General features: G+C 55.4%; 1 protein-coding gene across 1 annotated transcript; it reads left to right on the forward strand.

Moving 5' to 3' along the window:
- CLSTN3 (calsyntenin 3) lies at nt 1-27,039 on the forward strand. The gene is made up of 18 exons (XM_007108315.4): nt 1-283; nt 2,570-2,692; nt 3,097-3,292; nt 4,894-5,102; nt 5,569-5,718; nt 5,976-6,161; nt 6,714-6,995; nt 7,856-7,968; nt 11,372-11,534; nt 13,200-13,256; nt 13,940-14,097; nt 14,229-14,377; nt 18,771-18,997; nt 19,300-19,470; nt 20,687-20,832; nt 21,070-21,205; nt 26,543-26,745; nt 26,845-27,039. The coding sequence occupies exons 1-18, from the start codon at nt 220-222 to the stop codon at nt 26,983-26,985; spliced, it is 2,874 nt and encodes a 957-aa protein (XP_007108377.1). The 5' UTR covers nt 1-219; the 3' UTR covers nt 26,986-27,039.
- Nucleotides 27,040-27,886: the final 847 nt, after the last annotated feature.

Below are 27,886 nucleotides of genomic sequence, written 5' to 3' on the forward strand. Positions count from 1 at the left end.
ACTGCCAGTCCCCCACCTCAGCCGCCCAGGTTGGGGGGCTGCTCAGCTCCGCTCTATGGACTAGGGTGGGCGGCAGGCTCCTTTCTGTCTCTGCCCGGCTGCCTGCTCTCTTCCCTCCCCTCCTTGGAGAGCCCCTGCATCCCTCCCCCGAGGTGGAGTAAGCGGGCCTGAGGCCCCCGGGGGAGAGCGATCGGGGCCCCGGCCTGCCCGCGCCACACCATGACCCTCCTGCTGTTTCTCCTCTTGCCCGGCTCCCTGCTCCCCTCCAGCTCCTGCAACAAAGGTGAGTGAGGCGGGGGCACTGAAGGGGGGGTCTCGGGCAGGCCGGGGGGTGGGGCAGGAGCCCTTAAGGCTCCCTGGCACGTGACAGGTGGTCCTTCACACCACCCCCCTTCCCATCCGTCTTCTCAGACCTGCCGCCTTCTCTTCTCCCTCGCACCCCGCTTCCCACACCCTCCTCTCTGGTCCATCTCTGCCCATGTGCTTCTCTTGCTCCCATTTGGTCTCCATTCCCATCCTGGGCTCTGTCTCTCCCCCTCCCCCAATTCCTCCCTCCTGGAGCTGTCTCAGGTCTCAGGAGGACTTGCCCCTGAGGGCCGATACACATCTCTGGGCGGGTCTCCGTTTTCACCGCGGTGCGCCGGGGCTGAGGGTGTGTGGCACATCCATCTGGTTCGTCTCCATCCCATCCTGGGGAGAAACTGTTCCCTGCAGCTCAGCAATTCGGAGCACGTATGTTTTGGCGTGTTCCTCTGCATCCATAACCTTCCGTCTGCATACAGCTGGGCTGAGGGTTACCAGAGCTGCCCTCTCTGCAGACAGCAGATAAATTCAGCTGGGTGAGGCCGTCCGAGGGACCAGGAGGGAGGGAGGGGGTGGGGGCCGAGGGCTCAGGTAGGTGGAGACGGGCAGGGAAGGGCAGAGGTGGGTGTCTGGGAGTGCTAAATGAGTGGTGAGAGGGGAAGGGAGAAGGAGAAGGGAGATGAGGTGTGGGAGGGGATGAGAAGGGGGTGGACCAGGGTCAAGGTGGAGGCCCCCCCAAAAAAAGAGAGAGAGAGAGGAATGAAAGGGAAAACAGGAAGAACAGGTGGCGGGGGGGGGGGGGCGCGTGGAGAGTCCAGGAGGGAAAAGACAGGGAGCCCAGGAGTCAGTGAGAGGAGATGGACCCAAGGAGAGAGTCGGGGGCCAAGAGGAAGGCAGCAGAAAGGCAGGGTGGGGCGTGAGCTGTGCGCAGCCCCTCCGTCCTCGGCTCAGTCTCCGACCTCAGCCGGCTTCTGAGCCTCCCGCCACTTCCTGTGCTGCCTTCTGGGCCACCATCTTGTGGCTGTCTCCTCCGCCACTAGACAAGGGGGTCATGGTGGGTCCTCGGCGAGGAAGGGGCCGGCATTCAGATACCAGAAGGCTTTGGGGGATGTCACTGGAAGAAAGACTGGAAATCAGGATTTCTTGCTCACCATGACATACTGGGGATGAATTTCCTTTTGGAGACTCAGTTTCCCTCTGACGATATGTCTTCCTCTGCCCAGATCTCGCTGATGCGCCATGGTGGATGTGTTTTGGGAGCTTGGGGGTTGGCTTGATGGGATTCAATAGAGCAGGCAGTGGAGGTTGGCGTTGGGGAGGGGAAGGGAGCCCCTCACCAGGCTGGGGGGAGATTGGGCCTGGGGAGGAGACGTGATTGAGTTGAGTCTGGGAGCAGATGGGGAGATCTGGAGGCTGAGTCCCACATCCATCGTGGATTGGCTGGTGGCTGAAGGGAAGAGGGGTGGGGTAGGCGAGAATGAGGACTCAGCCACGAGTCTGTATAAGAGCGGGGTTCAGGGAGTGTGGGGTTTGGTGGCCTGCTGGGGGACATAGGACCCTGTTGGTTATGAGTGTGCCCTCTGGGTGTGAGGGTGAGAAGCGGGGAGAGGATTTGTCGTGTTTCTAGGCCAGTTCGATAATCCCTGAGGATGTCGGCTCTGCTGGGCCCAGTCGTTCGGCATTGATTCCTCTGCTCCATCCCTGCCCCTTCTGTCCTCCTCCCTCTGTCCTATATATTCTCCCTTCTCTCTTTTCTCCTCTTCCCTCTCCTCTGGGAGAATGGCCTTAGGATGGGGCTCGGTCGGGAGAAGAAGGGATCAGGAGGGAAATGGGGTGGTGGGGGTGGAGAGGCTAAACAATCAGGATCTCAGGAAGCTTCTAGTCTGCTTTTCCTAATCTCAGCTCCGCCCTTAATCTATCTCTGCCCTTTTCCAGGGCCTTCTGATGGCCCACCACTGCTCCCTGAAGGCCCAGTGTCCACACTCTAGCTCTTGAAATCCCTAAAGAAAGTCTCCACCTTCTGACCAGGTCTCCCAGGGGACATGGCAGTCCCCCTCCCCCCAGGGCAGGCTGTGGCCATGGAAACTGTCTATCCTGTGACCTCCCGCGGACCCTCTGGCTCCTTTCATGGCTGATTTCTTGTCCTCAGTCCTTTCTCCTGCAGGTGCTTCTGTAGGGGCTGGACAGGGTGGTGGTGCTGGCGTGTGTGGTCCGGAGGCGGAGGGCCGGCTCACAGGTGCTTCCTCTCCTCTCCCTGGGGGGGTAGCCAACAAGCACAAGCCATGGATCGAGGCGGAATACCAGGGCATCGTCATGGAGAACGACAACACTGTTCTGCTGAACCCACCGCTCTTTGCTTTGGACAAGGATGCCCCCCTGCGCTATGCAGGTAAGTGGGCTTGGGGCGGAGGAGGGCGGGTAGGATAGAGAGAAGCGGGCGGGAGGGCAGGGGCAAGGGAGGAGAGGGGAGGTCCTGGGAGGGAGAGCGGTGAGGACGTGGGGGAAGAGGAGGAAGGAGACTCCAGGAGGAAACGGGCCACGGCGGAGAACGGTGGTAAAATAAAGGGGGCCAGAGGGGAGGACGTGGGCAGGTGGGGGGCTCCGCGAGGTTGCCGCTCAGGGAAGCTGGGGTTGGGGCTGAACGTCTGATAATTCATGCTTTTCCACGTGCAAGAGAAGGGACAGGGGTTTGGAAGGAGAGGTGAAGCGCGAGCCTGAGGGGCGTTGGCGAGTGTGGGAAGGAGACCCTGGAGGTGGTGCAGGAGCTGCGTCCTTCCCTCCCCCCGCGGCCAGGCGAGATCTGTGGCTTCCGGCTCCATGGGCCTGGGGTGCCCTTTGAGGCCGTGGTCCTGGACAAGGCGACAGGAGAAGGGCTGGTCCGGGCTAAGGGACCGGTGGACTGCGAGGCCCAGAAGGAGCACACCTTCACCATCCAGGCCTACGACTGCGGCGAGGGCCCCGACGGCGCCAGCACCAAGAAGTCCCACAAGTGAGGACGCTCCCGTCCCCCGCCCTCTGCTGCAGGCCCCCACCTCCTCCCAGGCCCCTCACCAGCCTCTGCCCTCGCCCTCACTGTCTACCCCCTCCCCCCTCTGTTCCTGGGGTTTAGGGACGGGGCCTTGTCGTCCAGGAGCCTTCAGCCAAGGGTACAGAAGCACGTGGTGGAACTCAGTGGGATCTAATCTGGCCTCTGCCTCTTATGACCTTGGGCACCTTCTTAGCCTCTTCCTGGATTTGCTTTCCCTTGTCTGTAAAATGGGGCGGTGATGGTGCCTACTTCCTCAGGTTACTGTGAAGATGAAAGGAGACGGTTTGTATAAAAAGCAGGCGCTGCAGGGCCTGACACTGAAAGGGCTCAACGCGCGGAGTCAGGGTGCCGAGAGAACGAGGAAGACGACGGTACATTCAGCGCACCCCCAGGTTCCTTCCGACTGTCCAGCCGTCTGCAGCGTGTGCCACACGCACGCACGGAACATGCGCGCACACAGCAGTGGGTGAGGGTGGGCAGGAGACGGCCACGGCAGGAAGAAGGCTGGGGCCCAGGGCTCCGACATCTGTTCCCAGCTCACTTCTCCTTTGAGAATGGGAGGAAGATGGGCAGTCAGGACTCCTGGGCCACTACGAGGCACTAGAGATAAACCACTCCTCGTGATGACTCAGTTTCCCATTTGGAGACAGGACCCTTGCCTCTGGACCCTGGGTGCCAGGATCTGGGCTGGGCGCAGGGCTCAGCATGAAGGGCTTAGCCCCTCCCCAACCTCTGCTTGCCCCGCGGGGGCCTGGGCCGGGGAGGGGGCACGGCTGCCTTGCTCACTGCACACGTCAGATGACTTGTGACTCTGGTACAAATGCCACTTCCCTGAATAGGGTTGCTTTTAATTTGGTTTTTGTTCTGCATCTTCCTTTTTTTCTTTAAGAAGGTTTATTTATTTAGTTAGTTAGTTTTGGCTGCGTTGGGTCTTCGTTGCTGCGCGCGGGCCTTCTCTAATTGCAGCGAGCGGGGGCTACTCTTCGTTGTGGTGCGCTGGCTTCTCATCACGGTGGCTTCTCGTTGCGGAGCACGGGGTCTAGGCGTGTGGGCTTCAGTAGTTGCGGCTCGCGGGCTCTAGAGCACAGGCTCAGTAGTTGTGGCGCACGGACTTAGTTGCTCCGCGGCATGTGGGATCTTCCCGGACCGGGGCTCGAACCCGTGTCCCCTGCATTGGCAGGTGGATTCTTAACCACTGCGCCACCAGGGAAGCCCCTGCATCTTCCTTGATTGTCCCATTGGATCTGACTCTCATGAAGGAACACCCTGCGGGACACAGAATCCTCTGTCTCACGTGGCTGTCCCCAGCCTGTAGCGTTCTGTATAGAAGTCGTCAGGTCGGCCGCTGGCATCCCCTGGGGTCGTTCCTCACCCCGTCCATCAGTCACCCTTTCCCCGGTGGTTCCTGTCCCTTTGCTGTGCCTGGCGCCCTGCTTGCGCGGATGAGCGTGCCCGCTGCCCCAGGCGCCAGGACCTGCTGGTCCTGCGCGCTCTGCTTCCCCGGCTGGGCTCCGACTTGTGGCTGACTCTTCCCCGTCCTCCTCCCGCTCTGGCACCTGCAGGGCCACCGTGCACGTGCGGGTCAATGACGTGAATGAGTTTGCCCCAGTGTTTGTGGAGCGGCTGTACCGCGCGGCCGTGACCGAGGGGAAGCTGTACGACCGCATCCTGCGGGTGGAGGCCGTCGATGGCGACTGCTCCCCCCAGTACAGCCAGATCTGCTACTACGAGATCCTCACGCCCAACACCCCCTTCCTCATCGACAACGACGGTGAGCCCCCGCCGCGCCAGCTGCTCAGCCCTGGGCGCCCGCGGCCCTCGGGACGTCTCGGGGCTGCGCCCTCCACTTCCGCCCCTCGCGTCCTCTTCCTCGCCCTCCTTCCCAGATGTGGAGCCTCCTTCCCTAGATTCCTTCCTCCCCGCTTGCCCCTAATTCACCTGCTGCCCTATTAGCTCACAAGGCCTCCCCGGCCTCCCCAGACTTTCTCTAGTGCTCCTGACCTCTCCATCCCCCACCCCCACCCCAGGGAACATTGAGAACACGGAGAAGCTGCAGTACAGTGGCGAGAAGCTCTACAAGTTTACGGTGACGGCTTATGACTGCGGGAAGAAGCGGGCGGTGGATGACCTCGCCGCTGTCTAATCCACCTGCTGCCCTATTAGCTCACAAGGCCTCCCCGGCCTCCCCAGACTTTCTCTAGTGCTCCTGACCTCTCCATCCCCCACCCCCACCCCAGGGAACATTGAGAACACGGAGAAGCTGCAGTACAGTGGCGAGAAGCTCTACAAGTTTACGGTGACGGCTTATGACTGCGGGAAGAAGCGGGCGGTGGATGACGCTGAGGTGGAGATCCAGGTGAAGCCCACCTGTAAACCCAGCTGGCAAGGTGAGGAGCTCCGCGCTGGGACCTGTCTTGTAACCCATCTTTCACCCTGGTCTCCCTTTGCATCCCTTCTGACAACCACAGGGGCTAGGCTAGGAGTCAGGGGAGGGATATTTGGGGCAGGCTTGTAGCTGCCTGCCCCGGCTGGCTATTTTCGTAGCAGCCCGAGACTGTCCGTGGACGTGGCCAGAGCAGAGTGGATAGGAGGGGCTGCCTTACCCATCTCCGTCTCCACTGCCAGCTCCCTCTCACCCCTGCAGGCTGGAACAAAAGGATTGAATATGCACCAGGCGCTGGGAGCTTGGCTTTGTTCCCTGGTATCCGCCTGGAGACCTGTGATGAACCTCTCTGGAACATTCAGGCCACCATAGAGCTGCAGACCAACCACGTAGCCAAGGGCTGTGACCGTGACAATTACTCAGAGCGGGCGCTGCGGAAACTCTGTGGTGGGTGCGCCCCCTACCCCCAGCCTCTGCCTGAAACTCCTCTGCCTCTTTCTTAACAATCTGTCTTGGGAATTCCCTGGCGGTCCAGCGGATAGGACCCTGCGCTCGCATCGCAGGGGGAGCAGGTTTAATCCCTGATCAGGGAACTACTAAGATCCTGCAAGCCGTGCGTTATGGCCACGAACAGAAACAGAAATAATGAATCTGTCTTACGTCTTCCTTTGCCCATCCATAGATGTATATATCCGCTGGCATGTGGTTATCTCTTGTGGTCCAAAGAGCACATAAATATGTGGTCGGCAAAGATGCCTAAGTGTGGCCCAGGAAAGGCCCCAGGTGCATTATGGGACAATGGCAGGGAGAGATGAAGGGTTGGAGTTGAGGTCACTGGAGGGCTATTCCTAGCCATTCCTTTCTCTGCTCTGAAAGGCCAGAAGAGGCAGTGAAAGTAGCTGTAGGAAGTCTTTTCTTGTCCCTCTCTCCCTGCCTGCATCCTGTTCCCCATCTGCTGCCTTTCCGCTCTGACACCTGTGCCTTCTGGGGCTCCGGCAGGCGCGGCCCCTGGGGAGGTGGATCTGCTGCCCATGGCTGGCCCCAACGCCAACTGGACGGCGGGCCTCTCGGTGCACTACAGCCAGGACAGCAGCCTTATCTACTGGTTCAACGGCACCCAAGCTGTGCAGGTGCCACTGGGTGGCACCGCTGGGCTGGGCTCCGGGCCCCAGGACAGCCTCAGTGACCATTTTACCCTGTCCTTCTGGATGAAGCATGGTGTAACTCCCAGCAAGGGCAAGAAGGAAGAGGAAACCATCGTGTGTAACACTGTCCCAAATGGTGAGCCTTCCTTAGGGCACCCGTCTGAGTGTGGAGAGACTGGCGTCTTGTCCTGCCTCTGTCACTGTCCAGCCTGTGACTGTGGATGGGTCACTCCTCTCTCTTCATCTGTAAGACAGCAGTGCTAGGTTTCGTATTGCTGTGACTTACTCCTAACCTGACAAGCTGAGATCCTACCGCTCTCAGAGCGACGGAGCTGCTCACCACCCTTCTCATTTGCAGCTGCCTGCTCACCCTGCATCCACCGTGTAGTAGACTGCCCCCCAAACCTGCTCCCCTTAAAGCCCCCCGTCGCAGTGGAAGAGCCTGAGTAATGCTGTGCCCCATTCTTCCTCTTCCACCACCCCATCCTCCTCCTTTAACGGCTGGTGGGCTCCAGCCCCCAGGACCCCTCTTCCCTCTATGGCAGTAGCACAGCCCTCTTGAGGGGCTCAGCCTTGACCCGCTCTTTCATTTCTGCCTCTTCTCGGAGCTCATCTCTCTTGACCTGGAAAGGAGTGTTGCCGTGAAGTCTGTATTAACCGAAGGACCGGTAAAGATCTGGGTGGAGGCAGGCCGGCCAGTGTCCCCCCTCAGCCAGTCAGAGTGCCCCAGAGAAGCCCGACACTGGACTCTGTGTGTGTGTGTGTGTGTGTGTGTGTGTGTGTGTGTGTGTGTGTGTGTGAGAGAGAGAGAGAGAGAGAGAGAGAGAGAGAACCTGAAGGGATGAAGAGAATCCGGCATCCCCTCCCTCCTGGTGCTTTGAAGCTGTTCTTGCCCACGCTTTGTGTTTGACCTCTGTCCTCGCCCACGCTTTGTGTTTGACCTCTGTCCTCGCCCACGCTTTGTGTTTGACCTCTGTCCTCATCCTCTGCCCTCAGAGGACGGCTTCTCTCACTACTCGCTGACCGTCCACGGCTGCAGAATTGCCTTCCTCTACTGGCCTCTGCTGGAGAGTGCCCGGCCAGTCAAGTTCCTCTGGAAGCTGGAGCAGGTGAGGCCGGAGCCAGGCTCCTGGGAAAGCTGGGTGGATGTAAGTTCAGGGGAGGAGGTCCTGGGGCAGGGGTGGGCATCTTCTGGGTTGCCCTGTGTCCCTTCTTTCAATCTCCACTTTCAGTTCCTGACTATTTTTACACCCCACTGCCCCCCGCCCTGGCTCCGTTTTCTTGTTCTCTTTTTCCAAGGCTTGTCTCTTGCAGAAAGCACTCCTGGATTAAAAGGAAGTAGGGAACGAACCACTACGAACACCAAACCCGACCAACCATCTTTCCCCTCTTGTTTTCTTTCATCTGTTTCTTATCTAGAACCTTACCAGTGCAGATCCCTGACTCTCAAGCAGTTAGCATGTTGTAATTGAGGAAATAAGTAATCTGAGGTACATAGAGTAGGTCTGAGTCCCGCTAGGGGAACTTCCTAGCCATGAAATCTTGGTTAATATGTTTACAACTCAGTTTTTTTTTTTTTTTACCTATGAGTTGAGGATAATAAGAATTCTATATCCCAGGGTTGCTGTAGGATTAAATGATGTAATAGACCTTTATAGACTAAAAAGCAGTATATATATGTGTGTGTGTGTGTTTGTATATTTATATATCCATGCACATATATATATACACACATATATATGTATATAAATTCTCACTATTTTCGTGGTTATGAGGGATAAATAAAAATGGGCAAAAAAGAAAAAAAAAGAAAAGAAAAATCTCTTGAGCCAACAGTTGCAGCCTCTTCTTTATTCATTCTCCAAGCTGACCACAAGGACCGTGGGGTTGAATTGTGTTTCCATCTCCTTCTGTTTCTCATATAAGCCCCGGTGGAGTGGCTGAGAAAGCAAATGGCTGAAAAAAGGCAGGAAGTGGAAGAGAGAGAAAGGGGAACGAAAAGCCACAAACTGGATAATTGAGGGCTGTCTCCAAAAGCTTCTGCTTTTTGCGGCACTCATTTTTTATTTTTTAATTTATTTTTTTATCTTTTTTAACATCTTTATTGGAGTATAATTGCTTTACAATGGTGTGTTAGTTTCTGCTTTATAACAAAGTGAATCAGCTATACGTATACATATATCCCCATATCTCCTCCCTCCTGCGTCTCCATTCCACCCTCCCTATCTCACCCCTCTAGGTGGTCACAGAACACCGAGCCGATCTCCCTGTGCTATGTGACTGCTTCCCACTAGCTATCTAGTTTACGTTTGGTAGTGTATATATGTCCATGCCACTCTCTCACTTTGTCCCAGCTTACCCTTCCCCCTCCCTGGTCCTCAAGTCTCTTCTCTATGGCTGCATCTTTATTCCTGTCCTGTTGTGGCACTCTTTTAAAGAGATATTCTGCCATTTACTTCTTCTGGATCTTTCTCCCACGTTGCTAATACTGGTAACATTCCTCTTTCTATTTTTCTTTTATTTACCCTTATTTATTCAACAAAGTTTTAGTAAATACCAATTCCCTGCCATTCTGCTAGGTTCTGGGGATACAATGGGGTCTAAGATGGAACAAAATCTCTGCCTTCATGGAGCTTACATTTTAGTTGAGGAGATAGATTTTTAAAAAGTAAGCAGACAGGGGCTTCCCTGGTGGCGCAGTGGTTGCGCGTCCACCTGCCGATGCAGGGGAACCGGGTTCGCGCCCCGGTCTGGGAGGATCCCACGTGCCGCGGAGCGGCTGGGCCCGTGAGCCATGGCCGCTGGGCCTGCGCGTCCGGAGCCTGTGCTCCGCGGTGGGGGAGACCACAGCAGTGAGAGGCCCGCGTAACGCAAAAAAAAAAAAAAAAAAAAAAAGTAAGCAGACATATAAACACGATAAATTCTGATAAATGCTGTGAAAGAAGAAGCAAGGGACTGAGGTAGAGAATAGGAGGCAACGAGAAGGGAACTCTCTTTAGATTGGATGTTCAGGGAAGGTCTGATAGAAGTGAAATGTAAGCTCATCCTGAAGGATGAGACAGAGCTGTGAGAGAGAGTTCCAGGCAGAGGGAAGAGCAGATGCAAAGGCCCTGAGGCAGGAAAGGGATCAACATGTTGCAAGTATGGAAAGAGGACCAGGGAGTTAGAGCACAGTGAACAAGATTTGAGGTTGGAGAGCTGGACGGTGATCAGGTGTATGGTGGACTTTGTTAGTTGGGGTCATTTGGATTTTGTCCTATGAGAAGTCTTTTGAAGGGTTAACAGCAGGGACGTGACCTGATCAGATTTACATTGTAAGAAGATCCCTTTGTATATGTCTACGTGTAACCGATTCACTTTGCTGTACACCTGAAACTAACACAACATTGTAAATCAACTAGACTCCAATTAAAAACAAATCTTAAATTTTGAAGGTGCTGCTCCACCAAATCTGGGATGTATTTCTCAAATTAACTATACATTTTTGGGACGTCCCTGGTGGCGTGGTGGTTAAGAATCTGCCTGCCAATGCAGGGGACATGGGTTCGAGCCCTGGTCCGGGAAGATCCCACATGCCGCAGAGCAATTAAGCCCGTGTGCCACAACTACTGAGCCTGCGCTCTAGAGCCCGCGAGCCACACCTACTGAGTCCGCGAGCTGCAACTATTGAAGCCCATGCGCCTAGAGCCGGTGCTCCGCAATAAGAGAAGCCACCGCAATAAGCCCACGCACTGCAATGAAGAGTAGCCCCCGCTCACCGCAACTAGAGAAAGCCCGCGCGCAGCAACAAAGACCCAACGCAGCCAAAAAAAAAAAAATTTTTTTTTGTTGCAAAAATAGGAAGGATTTTTCTAATTTTGCTTCAGAAAAGATTTGGTTACGAGTAATTTATTTAATTTGCAATTAGCTATGATTTTTCAACAATTGTCATTTATATTTGGGAACATTTGTGAAGTGAGGAGAATCCAATCTTTTCAAATGTAATGAGCTGTTAATGAATACTAAGTTTGACAACATTAAATTCAGTAGTGATTTAAAGATTAAAAAAACAGAAGATCCCTTTGGCAACTATGGGAGGAAGGGATCGGAGACACCTAAGCGTGTAAGTGCTCAGACGAGACTGTTGTAACAGAGAGAGACTGGGGACTTGAATGATTGGGTGGCAATGGAGATGGAGAAAACGGCACAGAAACCCACAGCTTTCAGTTCTGTTTGGACTCGGGATGGATAGCACCTGCTCACGGACAGTGTCGTACTCGCTCTTAGGAAAGCTGATGCTTTTAAAGGTTTACCTGCAGAGTGGAATTTTAGGTACGAGGTTGGAGCCTGATAAATTCTGGGGAAGGATATTATTCCTTGAGCTGGGTGGGCAGCGATTCACTAGCAGGACCTGTTGACGGGACAGGGACTATGAGGGACTGTCCCCTGCCTCCCAGGAGGTGGGGCAGTGCCTTGCGTTCGTTCCCTGGGGATGATGTGACTGACAGGTTCCTGCCCGTCCCCACCCCCCAGGTCTGCGATGATGAGTGGCACCACTACGCTTTGAACCTCGAGTTCCCCACGGTCACACTCTATGCCGATGGCATCTCTTTCGACCCTGCCCTCATCCACGACAATGGTCTCATCCACCCGCCCCGAAGGGAGCCCGCGCTCATGATTGGGGCCTGCTGGACTGGTAAGTCCCGCTGGGCTTCTCCATGGAGGCGCTAACAGTTGGGGCCTCCGGTGGCTGATGGGGGAGCGAGGGCAGCCTGACCTCATGAGCTCCTCGCCCTGCAGTTGGGCAGGGAGGCTGGGAAAGGTCTCTTGCGGGGGAGACCACAGCCCCTCAGGTCTCCTTCCTGTTGGACTGGTCGTCACCTCTGACTCGGAGGAATTTCCTGCTCAGGCACCACCAGCATCTTTCTTTCTGTAACTTCAGTCACTTCCCACTTTGTTCCATCCCAGTGATGACGATTCCACAGCCCATCCCCCTGCTGGAGGACAGGAACCCTGGAGAGAGTCAGCAGCCCTCTAACTTTTAAGCTGTTTCTTTCATTTTTTCCTTCTGGGAGGGTGTGTGTGTGTGTGTGTGTGTGTGGTGTGTGGTGTGTGGTGTGTATGTGGTGTGTGTGTGGTGTATTTGCATATGTGGTGGGTGTATGTATGTGGTGTATGTGGTTTGTGTGTAGAGTGTATCTATGTATGTGGTGGGTGTGTGTGTGGTGGGTCTGTGGGGTGTGTGTGGTGTGTGTGGTGTATTTGCATATGTGGTGGGTGTATGTATGTGGTGTATGTGGTTTGTGTGTAGAGTGTATCTATGTATGTGGTGGGTGTGTGTGTGGTGGGTCTGTGGGGTGTGTGTGGTGTGTGTGGTGTATTTGCATATGTGGTGGGTGTATGTATGTGGTGTATGTGGTTTGTGTGTAGAGTGTATCTATGTATGTGGTGGGTGTGTGTGTGGTGGGTCTGTGGGGTGTGTGTGGTGTGTGTGGTGTATTTGCATATGTGGTGGGTGTATGTATGTGGTGTATGTGGTTTGTGTGTAGAGTGTATCTATGTATGTGGTGGGTGTGTGTGTGGTGGGTCTGTGGGGTGTGTGTGGTGTGTGTGGTGTATTTGCATATGTGGTGGGTGTATGTATGTGGTGTATGTGGTTTGTGTGTAGAGTGTATCTATGTATGTGGTGGTGTATTTGCGTATGTGGTGGGTGTGTGTATGTGGTTTGTGTGTAGAGTGTATCTATGTATGTGTGTGTATGTGTGTGTGTGGTGTATGTGTGTGTGTGGTGTATTTGCATATGTGGTGGGTGTATGTATGTGGTGTATGTGGTTTGTGTGTAGAGTGTATCTATGTATGTGTGTGTGTGTGTGGTGTGTGTGTGGGGTGTGTGTGTGGTGTGTTTGTGGTGTATTTGCATATGTGGTGGGTGTATGTATGTGGTGTATGTGGTTTGTGTGTAGAGTGTATCTATGTATGTGTGTGTATGTGTGTGTGTGGTGTATTTGCATATGTGGTGGGTGTATGTATGTGTGTGTGTGTGTGGTGTGTGTGTGGTGTGTATGTGTGTGTGTGTGTGTGTGTGGTGTGTGTGTGTGGTGTGTGTGTGGTGTGTGTGTGGTGTATGTGTGTGTGTGTGTGTGCGTGTGTTGTACCAGAGCCCTTGTGTTTCCTCAGCAGCATATTTGGAGTTTGTCTATAACAGAGGCCTGAGATAATCTCAGACATGACAAAAGAAGGGTTGGGATTCAGCAGAGGTTCAAGTCCTACACGGGCCGGGGCAACGCCTGGAAGACCTCCCCGTCCTCTCTGTGAATCTGGCCACACACCCCTGAGCTCACTGGCACTTTTTCTCCCCCAGAGGAGAAGAACAAAGAGAAGGAGAAGGGAGGCGACAACAGTACGGACGCCACAGCAGGTACCTGCGTGTGAGATCTGGAGGCCGGCGAGCTAGCATCTCAGCTTAGGGCCGCGGCTCCCGCGTCCGCATGGTCCTAACCCGGCCTCACCGTTCACCGCCTCGCCCACCACCAGGGGGCAGAGCCTCCGAGCACCGCAGCCAGGCGGGCTCGCCCGGGAGAGGGCGGCCAGACGGAGCCGGGCTGGGCGCCGGTGTCCTTTCCTGCCCGCGGAGTGAAGCCGAGGGTTCTCGTGCTGGCTTTCCGCGTGGCAGAGCGCAGAGCGCAGGGGGCAGGGGGCAGCCACGCGGCCGGGAGAGCCGGGCATCCCTGAAGCTCGCGCGCATCCTTTCCGATGCTCCCCGCATGCGCCGTGAAGACCCCCTCGCGCACTCTCCTCGTTTTCTGCCTTGAGTCTCCTCTTTCCTCCCTGTGGTCCTGCTTTCCTTCTCTTTTTGCCTCTGCCGGAAGCTTTTCTCATTTCTGTGCCTTCGATTTTTCGCCCTCCGTCCCCCGCCCCGCCCCCGGTTTTATTCTGTCTTCTCGCTCCGCCTTGTCCCATCTTCCTTTGGCCCACTCATTGCTTCTTTTAGCTCCCACCCGGCCCCTCCCCGTCTGCTTTCTCCAGCCTGCTGCCCTTTCTCTCAGCCCCTCCCCTGTGCCCTCCTCTCACCTCTGGTCCGCCCCTGTGTTCCTGCCCTAGGAGACCCCTTGCCGATCCACCACTACTTCCACGGCTACCTGGCTGGTTTCAGCGTGCGCTCAGGTCGCCTGGAGAGCCGTGAGGTCATCGAGTGCCTCTATGCATGTCGGGAGGGGCTGGACTATAGGGATTTCGAGAGCCTGGGCAAAGGCATGAAGGTACCGCCCCTTCCCCTAGCCCCTCCCTCCAGGCAGGCCCCCCTGACCCCGCCCTTCCCCACCCCCACCTCTGCTCCCTTCCTCCCCCGCCTCTGGTCGTGCTCTCAGCCCTGTCTGTGTCTGGGGCCCAGGTCCACGTGAACCCCTCGCAGTCCCTGCTCACCCTGGAGGGGGATGATGTGGAGACCTTCAACCATGCCCTGCAGCATGTGGCTTACATGAACACTCTGCGCTTTGCCACGCCCGGCGTCAGACCCCTGCGCCTCACCACTGCCGTCAAGTGAGTGCTGGGTGGGCGGGCAAGTCACAGAACAGAGCCAGACAGTGTCAGAACTCCTTGGCCTTAGGCACCACCGACGGCTAGGCACACCTCCCTCGTTTTAGGGATGAAAAACTGACCTGCCCAATTGACACAGCAATGCTGGGAGAAGAGCCTGGACCAGACCTCCAGGATTGGGGGGTTTTAATCTCTGTGTCTCTGTGCTGATAGGTAAAGTGGGATAGAAGAGGGTACTGGATTGGGAGCCAGGAGACCTGACACGAATTCTGACTCGGTACTAATTCTCTGGATGACCTTTGGGCAAAGAGCTTTAGATGCTTGATTCATCAAGCTCTTGGAAGATCGAGCAGGATGATCTGAGTCTGGGGATTGGCAGCCTATGGCCCCAGGATCAAATCTGGCCTGCTGCTCATTTGCATATTGTTTACGGAAATGAGCTGCTTTCACCCTGTGATGGCAGGGCTGAGTAGTTGGGACAGAGACCGGTACAAAAAGTCGAAAATATTTACTGTCTGGCCCTTCATAGAAAAAGTTTGCTGACTTTTGAGTTCTCAGTGAAGGATTCTGAATTCTTTAAATGAAAAATTGTGCGTTACTTCAAGGTTTAAGTATAGTAGGTATTTAAAAATACAGATTGAGAGGTCATGAAAGCATAAGAGTTATAGACACAGAGTCTTTTACTTACTAGCTTTTTAAAAAGAAATTTATTTATTTTATTTATTTATTTTTGGCTGCACTGGGTCTTCGTTGCTGTGCGCGGGCTTTCTCTAGTTGTGGCGAGCGGGGGCTACTCTTCGTTGCGGTGCGCGGGCTTCTCATTGCAGTGGCTCCTCTTGTTGCGGAACACGGGCTCTAGGTGCGCAGGCTTCAGTAGTTGTGGCGCGTGGGCTTCAGTAGTTGTGGCACGCGGGCTCAGTAGCTGTAGCTTGCGGGCTCTAGAGCACAGGCCCGGTAGTTGTGGCACACGGGCTTAGTTGTTCCGCAGCATGTGGGATCTTCCCAGACCAGGGCTCGAGCCCACGTCCCGGGCATTGGCAGGCAGATTCTTAACCGCTCCGCCAGCAGGGAAACCCTTACTAGCTTTTTAGCACTGAGAAAATGCCATAGAGCAGGGATAACAATAGACTCTAACTCATGGAAGTGTTGTGAGGGTAAATGATAGAATCCAGATCAAATGCCCAGCGAAGTGCCTGTTCTGTCAACACTGGCTATTATTATACAAAGGCATTTTCACCCCATATTATGTTTATGGGGCAGTTTTTAGGAGCTACTGCCATCCAGTGGGTGGATCACATAACGTAGGGGTCAGGATTCCTGTGTTCCCTTCTCCCCTGCTCTGCCTCAGTTTCTCCAAAAGCTATCTGAAGAGAAACATCTCTGACTTGTCCCTATCCTGGCATGGGTGGGTTTGGAGAGGAGAGGGCTCTGAGCCCTGGACAGTGACTGGGCATGATGGATTCTTGGAAAGCTCATCTGGCTACCACATCTTTTTCTCTAGCTTTGTTGTCTTTCCCTAGCTCTTGAATTTCTTCCTGCTTGTTGTAACCTCCATCTAGAAGTTCTGCCAGCACCTCAGATAAACGAGCTACAGCTTGGTCATGAACTTCGATGCCTGAACCAGCCCCTCCCCCTGAATTCTCTGCTTCTGTAATGGTGTCTCTGTCTTGCGGTTCCCCCGGCTTGCAGCTTCTGAATCGCCTTTGATTCCTCCGTCTTTATCCTCCACACCCCATCGGTTACCAGGTCACCTAGATCCCGCTCTGCGCCCATGTCTGGCATCTGTCTCCTCTTTTTCCATCTCCAGCAGCTCTCATTACCTCTCATCTGGCCTATTGCTCTAGCCTCCTAGCTAGTGGACTATCTCTAGTATTCTAACTTCAGTTCAGTTTCTACCCAGAGGCTAGGTTAGTGATCTGAAATCAGAATGTCCGTCCTCACGCTCCCCTGCGGAAGAAGACATCCATGGTTCCCTCCTGCCCGCTGCACAAAAACTGCACTCAAAGCCCATGACCATTTGGCCCAGCGTTTCCTGCCTCATGTTCCTCTACTCCCCTTCGTGTGCTCCTTACCACCCACTCTAGGGTCAACTTTCTGCCCTCCTCCAAAGGCTAGCTCACTTGCTACTTCTCTTGCTTATTCCTACCCTCCCTTGCCAAATGCCCCACTCCCATCCTAGCCAGAAACAACCGCTCTCACTCTCGTGGGCTGGTGTTTGTTCCATTCATGTGATGGTGACCACGTTGGCTCTTGTTTTAAGGTCTGCGTGCCATTTCTAATCTCTTGACCAGTTCATTAGTGTCCTTCGGGTCTGGACCAGCCCCCTAGTACCTTTTGGGTCCCCTTTGGATCACCCATCACAGTGGGAGTGTCTGTTGGAGTCTGTGCTTCCAGAGTTAGCTGGGGTTGTTTTCCAAGAGGCTTTGATCCGGGTCTCGCCGGACGAGTGTGCAGACTGTCTCAGGCCCTGCTCCTTATGGCACAGGAGCTCAGCAAACTGTGGGTTTGGTACCTGCAGGGGCCCTGCGTTCATGGTATCCGCTGAGGTTCCACCTTCTCCCTCTGGCTACAGTAGTCAAGCTGGGCCTGCTCGGTAATACGTGTGATAGTCCTCTCAACAAAATCATTTCTGTTAGCCCAGGTGCATGGACCACTGGCCCTGCTCTGGAATTGCCACCTCCCCTGTGAAGACTGCTTGTTCAGGGGGCACTTCCTTTTTTTTTGGCTGTGCCGTGCACCTTGCAGGATCTTAGTTCCTTGACCAGGGATTGAACCTGGGTCGGGCAGTGAAAGAGCCACGTCCTAACCACTGGACCACCAGGGACTTCCAAGGGGGCACTTGTTTACAAATAAATTGGACTAATGCAAACCCACATGGTGGCCGTGGTTTAGGGGAAGAATCGTGCACTTGGAATGAGGAGAATGGGTTCAAGCCTGGCCCGGGACACATATTTCTTATGTGGCCAATTTGCTTGACCCGAGAGCTTTGGTTTCTTATCCCTATTGCAACAGCAGCCAAAGAAGGTTAAATGAAAGAATGTGGACAAAATGCTTCACAGAGCAGCGAGCGCTCTGAGAATTATTGATTGGCTGGAGGTAATCCTGGGAGCGTGTTCCCCGAGCTGCTGTGCTATTGTTGGTTTGGGCTGGCTCAGTCCTCTAGGGAGGGTTTGTCTGACACCGGGATCAGTGAGGCTTCATGGGATGGTGGATGCAGGTCCAAGATGGTCAGATTAGCTCACCTACTGAAATGTGTTTCTCTGATACTGGAGGGGATGAACTGAAGACACTCCAAGCAGGAGGACGTCCTTTTTTTTTTTTTTAAATTCACGTATAGTTGGTTTACAGTGTTGTTGTAATTTCTGCCGTACAGCATGATTCGGTTATACATATATATATATGTTCTTTTAAAATATTCTTTTCCATTATGATTTATCATAAGACATTGAATATAGTTCCCTGTGCTCTACAGTAGGCCCTTGTTGTTTATCCATTCTATGTATAAAAGCTTACATCTGCTCACCCCAGCCTCCCACTCCATCCCTCCCCCAGCCCCCTCCCCCTTGGCAACCACCAGTCTGTGCTCTACGTCCATGATTCTGTTTCTGTTTCATAGATAGGTTCGTGTCGTGTTTTAGATTCCACATATAAGTGATATCATATGATATTTGTCTTTCTCTGTCTGACTTCTTTCACTTAGTAGGATAATCTCTAGGTCCCTCCATGTAGCTGCAAATAGCATCATTTCATTCTTTTGTATGGCTGAGTAGTATTCCACTGTATATATGTACCACATCTTCTTTATCCATTCATCTGTCAATGGCCAGTTAGGTTGTTTCCATGTCTTGGCTATTGTGAATAGTGCTGCTATGAGCATAGGGATGTATGTATCTTTCTGAATTATAGCTTTGAGGGCATCCTTTGATATGCTCCCCACCCCCACCCCACTTTTGTTGTTGAATATTTTTTGACACGTATCTACCAGATACGTACCTGAACACACTTTTTTTTTTTTTTTTAACATCCTGGGTGAAGAGCCATGTATGTATATATATTTCTGTAAGTTCAGTTTGTAAAATACTGTTTGATAGATGGTCCGTGGTCTTGGGGTAGGGCATTGGTGATGTCATCATCCCCATAGGTCAGGTTGCCTAACCTTCTGCCCCTGGCCCTTCCCTGCAGTGGTATCCTCCCTGGAAAGGGTATCTCCCCCTCCAGCTCTGCTATGGGGGCGATGGTCGTGCAGAGACACTATCTATCCCCCTTTCTTCCCCTTTCCCTCCCTGACGCGGGGTGCTCTCTGTAGAGGTGGAGGCCCAGAGTGCTGGTCAGAACCTAGATGATAAGGGAGGGGGTGATGGGGTCACAGGCTGCCTCTCTCCCTCTTCTCATATAGGTGCTTCAGCGAAGAATCCTGTGTCTCCATCCCCGACGTGGAGGGCTATGTAGTGGTGCTCCAGCCTGATGCCCCTCAGATCCTGCTGAGTGGCAGTGCTCATTTTGCCCTCCCAGCTGTGGACTTCGAGGGACCCGAGGGGGTCCCTTTGTTCCCTGATCTTCAAATCACTTGCTCCATTTCTCACCAGGTGGAGGCCAAAAAGGATGAGAGTTGGCAGGGCACAGGTAAGGATGACCTCAAGGAGTGATAGTGTCCAGAGAAGGGGTCCATGTCTGGAACCAGAGTGAAGGAAAAAATCTGGGGCTGGCCATGAGAGCGACGTCCTCCCTCATTCACTTTTCTAGAACCACTGACTGTTAGGAACGAGAGCCAGCGTGAGACCCCCGGGTGTCAGAAGGTTGATGGGTAGTGACGTCTTTGACAATGATGCTGGCAGCTCTCGGGGGATGACCCCGGAAGGGGAGGAAGCGTGGCCATGAGGTGGGCCCTTCAGCTCTGACCCAGATCCTGACTGCTTCCTGTCCAGTGACAGACACACGCATGTCGGATGAGATCGTGCACAACCTGGACGGCTGTGAGATTTCTCTGGTGGGGGATGACCTGGACCCCGAGCGGGAAAGCCTGCTCTTGGACATGGCGTCCTTGCAGCAGCGAGGCTTGGAGCTCACCAACACGTCTGCCTACCTCACCATTGCCGGTCAGTGGGGCCCGAGAACCTGTCCTCTTTCCTTGGGCGCGCCCCTCCCCATGGTCAAGTCTCTGGGAAACTCAGAGGGTCCTCCGTCCAGGCTCAGGGATGTGGCCAAGTGCCCCCTTGCACCTTCCCTGCCTGGAATGTCCTCTGGCGTCCAGATTGTCGCAGATTGTCCCTAGAGGTGGTGGCTGGGGTTTAGGCTCCTGATGGTTCTTTCCCAGCTTCTCTCTCCAGCCCAGCTCACCTCCACTTTGGTCTCCACTCTTCTTTGGCTCAGTCTCTGAGTAGCTTTCTTTTTTTGTAAAGTTATTTATTTATTTTTGGCTGCATGGGGTCTTCGTTGTTGCTGTGCGCGGGCTTTCTCTAGTTGCGGCGAGCGGGGGCTACTCTTCGTTGCGGTGGGCGGGCTTCTCACTGCGGTGGCTTCTCTTGTTGCGGAGCACGGGCTCCAGGCACGCGGGCTTTGGTAGTTGCGGCACACGGGCTCAGTAGCTGTGGCTCGCGGGCTCTGGAGCGCAGGCTCAGCAGTTGTGGCGCACGGGCCTTTGGCTCAGTCTCTGAGTAGCTTTCTTTGTTTGTAAAGTTATTTATTTATTTTTGGCTGCATGGGGCCTTCGTTGCTGCGTGCGGGCTTTCTCTAGTTGCGGCGAGCGGGGGCTACTCTTCGTTGCGGTGCGCGGGCTTCTCACTGCGGTGGCTTCTCTTGTTGCGGAGCACGGGCTCCAGGCACGCGGGCTTTGGTAGTTGCGGCACACGGGCTCAGTAGCTGTGGCTCGCGGGCTCTGGAGCGCAGGCTCAGCAGTTGTGGCGCACGGGCCTAGTTGCTCCGCGGCATGTGGGATCTTCCCGGACCAGGGCTCGAACCGGTGTCCCCTGCATCGGCAGGCGGCTTCTTAACCACCGTGCCACCGGGGAAGTCCTCTGAGTAGCTTTCGAATCCTCTAGCCATTTGGTACTCGCCCTCTTCTCTGTCCTGCGGGGTGTTCCCACTTCCTTCTCTCCACCCCTCCTCCCAGCTCTCAGAGGAGGGCGGAGGCAGGAACGGAGCCTCGGTTACTCCACCCCCGTCAGTCGGAGCTGGCGGGGATGCCGGGGGAGCATCTCTCTGTCTGAGGACTCGGGTCGCACCCCTGTTGGGGGTGGCAGCTGGCGGGAGTCTGGGAGAGAGACTCCGGGCCTCTTCGCTGGCTCCTGCCCTGAGCTGCCTCCTGGTCGCCAGGGGTGGAGGGCATCACTGTGTATGAAGAGATCCTGAGGCTGGCTCGTTACCGGCTGCGACGCGGGGCTGCCCTCTATGCCAGGAAGTTCCGGCTTTCCTGCTCAGAAATGAATGGGCGTTACTCCAGCAATGAATTCGTCGTGGAGGTACCCAGAGTCCCCTTCCTTCCACAGCCAACCCCGCTGGCGAGGAGCCGGGGCGGGGTGGACTGAACCTGCTGGTGCGTGGGGGTGGAAATTGCAGCCCAGGGGACTCCTGGCCCCGGCGGCGGCGGCTGGAGAAGAAGGGGAAGCTGGGGGGCAGGGGGGCAGAGCTGGGCCCTCGGGGGGTGGAGGAGGGGCGGGGAGAAGCGAGCGTGCCCACTGAGCCCGCCCTCGCCCCAGGTCAGCGTCCTGCACAGCGTGAACCGGGTCACTCACCCCAGCCACATGCTCAGCTCCCAGCAGTTCCTGCACCGAGGTCACCAGCCCCCGCCTGAGATGGCTGGGCACAGTCTGGCCAGCTCCCACCGGAACTCCAGTACGTAAGGCTGCGTGGGTCCAGCCGGGCGGGGGGGTGGACGGAGTGGGTGGGCACGAGCATCCTCCCCTCCACCACTGGGCCGTCGGCGGGGGGGTGGGGGGAGGAAGGGGGTGGAGCCATGGATTCTGTTCCCCGTGGAACTTGACTTAGTTGACGGCTGTGATCCAATCCCTTTATCCCCCAGATCATGCCCTTTGCCTAGTGGAGAGTCCGAGCCTTGGGTCATCACAGGGGCACTCATGCCTGGGATCATGGTCAGTGTGGGTTTAGCCTTTGTTGTTCCTGCTGCTCTCCCCCAACCACATCAAGTTAGCCCTGGACCTAGGGATCCCCGATAGTGAAGCTATCAAGTACGTATTAAGCACCTACTGTGTACTAGCACTGTCCACAATACAATTAAGAATACAAAGTTTATAGGATAGATACAGTTCCTATCCTCAAGGAGAAAGTTGGTGCTATTACATGTGTAATTATGTGCTATCTATAAAGTCATAAGACAGTTTCTAAAACAAAATACGCGAACACGCCAAATAGTACATCCAGCTGGAGCGCTGCCCTTCAAAGCAATCTCGTTCCCTGGCCATGACTGTTTACTAGTGATGCAGTTTTTAATTCACAATTTATGAGTTACTTAATTATAGAAAAACTAGAAACTAGAAGTATAAAGAAGAAAAGTCAGCCATAATTCCACCACAATTGACCATTGTTAATATGGTGTTATTATGTGCCAGCTTTTGTCTGTGCCTGTTTGTTTTTTTTTTTTTTTCTTTTAACAAACTTGGGATCAAACGATTTTGTAACCTAATATTTACACCTAATATTAGAAAATGAGTCTTCTCCCACATTGTTAAAAACTGCAATGATTCTGATGTCGCTGGAAGTGATTTTTGGAATCCCTTTTTAGAATTGCTTTCAAAGTCAATTTATGAGATGCATTTATTTTTGTTCCTTTTGGGACACACCTTGCTTTTGGCCCAGTTCAGTATTACCCAACCTCAGCATCCACTTTTGTCAGAGTTGGCTCTGGATAGCATTCTGTGTTTGTAAACATAAAACCAACTCTCAAAGGGCAGAGATTTGTCACTTTTTTAAAAAGTCCAAAGGCGTATCACGGGCTCTGAATTCCTTAAAGAGTTCCAAAAACGCTCTCTTGGAAGGTCATGGTCACTGAACCCTACCCTGAAAGGACAGCTCGCACGTCAACCGTGTAATCGGAAGAATAATGAACACATTGGTGTGCCAGGCACCCTGCCTGTGGGCTTTACACCTATTAACCCAGTGAATCATTACAGACAACAGATGGAATAGGTACTAGAATTATCCCCTCTAAAGGCAAGGAAATGGAGGCCCAGAGAGGTTAAGTACCTTATCCAGAGTCACACAGCTAAATCGTGGTGGAGCCAGGATTCGAATCCAGGCAGCAGGATTCCAGAGCCCGTGCTCTAACCATCACCCTCTATACCCTGTCCATTTATGTGTGATGCTTTAAAAAAAAAAGTCTCATTACTTTATAGTTGCATGTAATTTGGGAGAGCTCCTTAGGGCTTCCCAGTATGTCTTTGACCAAGGCTAGCTCCCTGGTACCCCCGGAATTCAGTCTGTTTTCCTCTCCTTGGGCAGTGGCCACCACTGCACTGTCCCTTGTGTTTCCTTTTCCCTGGGACTGGCTCCCTTCATCCTTGCTCTCTCTGAAAACAACTGCAGACGCCTTTTTAAATGTTCTTCCTGTGGTTCCTACAGCAGAGCAGATGGAAGTAGGAGTGAGGAGGGCGTATAAGGCGTAACCAAGTTGCAAAGGTTCTAGGAAGCTTCACACAATCTTTAGAGGTGTGTGAGGGAACTAAACCTGTTTTTGTTAAATAGACTTTTGGGGCCATAACCTCCTAGCTCTTCCTCCAGTTCTTTCCTTGGGAACCATCCCATTCGGCCTCTTCGGGGTTGGATACTGGGTTCTGCCACTCAGATTAGGCGCAAGGCGCGTCCAGGGTGGCATTGCTGCTGGGCTCGGTAAGACTCTCATCCTTGTTTTCTCTGCTTGCTCTGAGATCCCAACTGAGAGCGGCAGCCTGCTTTTGCCTTTTCCCCTGATTTTGGCCTGAGTAGGACACAGAGTTCCTAGTTCACCCGAGAGCCTAGGTGATTGACATCTCCTGAGCTTATCAGGAGATCCATTTCATCAAACCTGTTCTGTGTGCCCTTCCTGACTCTTCAAGGTGTTCTCTCCCTTTCCCCTCCCTCCCAGCCCCAAGAGTGGAGTTACAGGATTGTGGTTTTGCAATTTCAAATTACTCTGACCATGCAAAAGAGTAAGAGATAGAATTCCCTGCAACGAGACAGGGGCTTCATTTCTCTGAAGCTCCTAAGTGCACGAGGAAAGAGAGATCAGTGTGAACCGGGACAGTCAGCCAGGGAAGGGCCGGTGGTGCATTCAGACCTTGAGCTTGGACCTTGAAGGGTAGAAGCGTAGACGGACGTGAGGGAGAATGAGAGTTTGAGAACTGAGGGTGGGTGGGTGGTATGGGGGAGTTGTGTTTAGGGAGAATGAGGCTGTCTCAGAAGGGTAAGATGAGCGATGAAGACAACATTTATCCCGTCTTCCCAAACGTTGGGGCACATCACAGTCGCCCCAAACCAGTTCAGTCAGAAGGGCTGGGGTCGGGAGCCAGGTATCGGGGGTTTTTAAAGATCCGCAGGTGATCCCAACGCGCAGCCAAGTTTGGAACCATTTCCCGGTTTGTTACCTACATGTATCCGAGACTTTGCAGAGAGACCTGCGGTGCGATAGGATACAAATAGAAAATGAAATTGGAAGTGAGGAGGAAAGGACAATGAGGAAAGAAGGCGATGAAGCCAAGGAATAAGTCAGTTCATAAAACACCTGCTGTGAGATGCTGCGACGTTGCTAGAATGGCCAGAATTCGGACTCTGAGCTTCCTTGTGCTGAAGCAGAAGGAAAGCTGAGCAGTTAGGAAAGTCCTGTGACGGGACCAAGCAGTGCTCCAGGAGAAGCCCGGGGACCCAGAGCGGAAGGACGTTTCTCTCTAGGCTCTTCAGAAAGGGGGCTCCGTGTGCGGCTGTGCACAGGGCTTCAACCCTGTCTCACAATCACACGGAGCCAGCAGTTTCACACGGGCCACTGGCTAAAACTAAAACACCCCTTCGTGGTCTCCTTGGAGGTCATTCAAGGCCAGAATCAACTGCTTGGGTCTAATGTAGAAAGAAAGGTTGAGGGTACTTCCTAAAGTCTTGATTTTTGTCTGTAGCTAATTTAAAAATTCTCCCATCTCCCTGGCCTCCTGGCTGATTAGAAACTAATTAACCATACTTGTCTGCCTGCAGATAGAGGGTCTGCCTTTTGTCTTTCCTGTGGTCATTTCTTATTCCTGGCGGTCAGCTTGTCGCTTCCTTCACCAGGCCCGGGGCTCAGAGGAACAAATGCATTTGACTGAGGCACAAAACAGAAGCTCTGGCTTGTCGTCACGGTGTCCCTAGAGCAAGCTCACCTGCTATGGCCTCCACTCTGAGGAGGGGTTTCTACTCCTTCTAGAGCCTGGGCCTAGCTACAGGGGCATTCTGCCGGTGGGGTCACTGCCCTCGGATCTTGCCCGCTGACACGGAGACCCGGGAGGGGCTGTTGCCTACAGAGGAGCAGGAAGGGCGACTCTGCCTCCCCCGTCTCCTCCCCCATCCCCAGACGGTTGAGAAATTCTCATCCAGCCAGGCCCGTCTCTCCCCGGAGCCGGTGCCCGGGAGCCCACCCGGCCTGCTCAGCAGAGTCAGCTCTCGTTGGCCCCAGGTGGGCCATGGGTCGGCTCAGGCTGGGCACCGACCTGGCAGAGCGCCGTCAGGGCGGCCTCAGGGAGGCGTGAGGCGCGTGGCAGCGTGTGTGTGCTGCCGGAGGATGGGTGTGCCACAGGGGTGGGGGGCTCCTGGGCTGTGTGCTTCCCTGCACTCTGCTCTGTCTTTCAACATGTGAGTCTTAGAGGCTGTGGGTAAATTCCTGTGCGTGTGCGTGTGCGTGTGTGTGTGTGTGTGTGTGTGAGACGCATGCGTTAATCGTCCCTCAGTAACGGGGCCGCCCAGGGTCCCGTGAGGCTGCGGGCCTCACGCAGCCTCTGGGGTCGGTGAGCTGCTGTGCCTACACAGCAGGCAGGGGTGCGCGCCCATGTGCCGTGCAGTGGCCCAGCTGCCCCTGGGGGCCGTGTGTGTGTGTGTGTGTCTGTGTGTGTGTGTACAGGAGGTGGGCAAGGCTGTGCTCACGGCTGTTGGCTCTGTGGCCCTCAGGGCCCAGGTCTGTGGCGTTTACACCTTCCTGCAGGGGGTGTCCTGGTCTGCCCAGCTGGCAGGGAGCTGGGTGGCACTGCACGTGTGGCTCTCCTGTGCCTTGGTGGAGACCCTCAGGCGTGTCCCTTCGATGCTGCTGTGCGAGCAGGTCTCCGGGGGGCGGGTGAGGGCAGTTGTGCAGGCCGGCAGAGGCCCGGCGCGGGTGCGGGGCACGGTGAGCCCGGTCCAGCTGGGCGCCCACACGCTCTTCCCGGGCGCGTACCTGCGCCTGCCCGTCTGCTTTGCTGCCATCAGCTCTAAGGTCCGAGTGAGGGCCCACGTGCCCTTCTGGGTCCCACTGCCCTTCAGAGCCCACGCCCCCCAAGCCCGGGCTTCAAAGTGAGGCTGCGGGCCCAGAGGCTTGACAGGGCCGAGGGAGAGGAGGGTGTACCCCGAGGGGAGCAGAGGCCCCAGGTGTCCAGGAGGCTCGAGCCCGCGAGGAGATGGGAGGCGTCACTGAGCAGGGGTGAGCTCTGTCCGGGTGGGTACGTGAGGGGGCTGCTCTCTGTCCCCTGGACCGGTCCCCAGCTTGGGTGCCGGGCCGTGCTTGGAGCTTGCTCCTCCTCTTACGATGCAGGAGAACATTCTCTCCTCTTGCACCGTCAAGCCTGTGTGGCCGCCTCTCTTCTTTCCCGGCTGGGCTCTGGGCACCTCCTTCCCGGACTACGTGGTCCCCGGGGAAGGCACGGGCAGAAGGGACCCGGCGGGGCCCAGGCCTTGCCCTCCGTGCGCTGAGAGCAGGGCTGCTCGGGGCAGCTCTGGGCTGGGAGCCCTTCTCCTGCCCCTGCCCTTCCTTGCCTCCTTTGCAGACCTCCCTCCCTCAGGCTCTCTGTCCCTCCCCGTCCCTGCCCTTCCCCGGGTGGAGCTCTCCTTTCCCTCCAGCTTCTGCAGGGCAAACCCCTCTTCTGGGCCACCATGGACGCTGCCTTCGGCTCGGGGACCCCCTCTGCCCAGGCCCCCGACTCTCCGCCTGAGCGGAGTCCGCTCAGGTGCGCCGGGCTCTCCCCGCAGTGGTTCCGAGCGCGGCGACCCTCATCATCGTGCTGTGCGTGGGCTTCCTGGTCCTCATGGTCGTCCTGGGCCTCGTGCGCATCCACTCGCTGCACCGCCGCGTCTCGGGGGCCGGCGGGCCCCCGGGGGCCTCCAGTGACCCCAAGGATCCCGACCTCTTCTGGGATGACTCAGCTCTCACCATCATCGTGAACCCCATGGAGGTGCGCGGGGGGGGGTGGTGTCGGCAGCGTCGGGGCGCAGCTGGGGCGCACCCCAGCATGCGGGCTCCCGCTGAGCTCCCCCCTCCCTGCCTTCCCCAGTCCTACCAGAGCCGGCAGGCCTCCGTGGCGGGCGCTGCGGGCAGCCAGCGGGAGGACGAGGACAGCAGCGACTCCGAGGCAGCCGACTCGCCCAGCAGCGACGAGAGACGCATCATCGAGACCCCCCCTCACCGCTACTAAGGCCTCCACCCCTCCCCAGACAGAGAGAGGAGTCCGCCCTGGTGAGACAGACACCCCCCCCCCCCCCCCCGCCGCCCGCGCGCCATCGAGACCCCCCCTCACCGCTACTAAGGCCTCCACCCCTCCCCAGACAGAGAGAGGAGTCCGCCCTGGTGAGACAGACACCCCCCCACCCCCCGAAGAGAGAGGAGGACATGCCGAGAGAAGAGAGACCCAGAGAGAGCAGCTCTTGGAAGAGTCAGCCTTTAATCTCAGAACCCCGTGGCCCCCTCCCCCTCTCCCCCAGCCCACCCGCCTCCGGGCCTCCGGGTTCCTCCTCCCCCGGGGTGGGAGAGTTTGGCTGGCAGCCGGCCCCTTCGCTCACCCCTGTCTGTCTCTCTCCATGCCGGCCACGCGCTGTATGGGTTGTAGGGGGGACTGAAGGAAACCCTGTACCCTGCCCCGGCCTACTCTCCTGTGCACGGAGCCCCCCACCACACCCCCAGCCGGGCCTTCCCTGCTTCTCTTATGAGCCCTCCTCTCTCCATTTCCTTCTGGGGATCCCTGCTTCTCCTCCTGGCCCTCTTCCCTCCTCTCCTTGCCTGAGGTCCTACAGCCCCTGCCCTTCCTACAGGACCCGGCTGTGGCTGGCTTGTAGGGGCCCCGGGTGTATTATATATAATGTATATTTTTTCATGTCGTCGTGAGCGCAGCCCCTGTGTTCCGTGTGCAGCTCACAGCCTCGTGTGCGTGTGGCATCGTTACGTCTTGGGGTTAGGGTAGGGATGGGTGTGCTGAGGAAGGGGACACACCCTAGGGTTTTCAAATAAAACAACCAGAAAAAAGCTCGGTGAGCTGCCTCTGGCCTGGCTGATCCCCGGTGGGCGCTGTGCGGGTGGCAGCTCTGGGGTCTCGGGCCCCT

Source organism: Physeter macrocephalus, chromosome 6 (genome assembly GCF_002837175.3).
Source record: "Physeter macrocephalus isolate SW-GA chromosome 6, ASM283717v5, whole genome shotgun sequence".
Lineage (NCBI taxonomy): Eukaryota > Metazoa > Chordata > Mammalia > Artiodactyla > Physeteridae > Physeter > Physeter macrocephalus.

Coding starts and splice junctions, on each gene's coding strand:
- CLSTN3 (XM_007108315.4), top strand. CDS start 220: ATGACCCTCCTGCTGTTTCTCCTCTTGCCCGGCTCCCTGCTCCCCTCC. Junction 284..2,569: donor CTCCAGCTCCTGCAACAAAG/GTGAGTGAGGCG, acceptor CTGGGGGGGTAG/CCAACAAGCACAAGCCATGG. Junction 6,162..6,713: donor GGCGCTGCGGAAACTCTGTG/GTGGGTGCGCCC, acceptor GGGCTCCGGCAG/GCGCGGCCCCTGGGGAGGTG.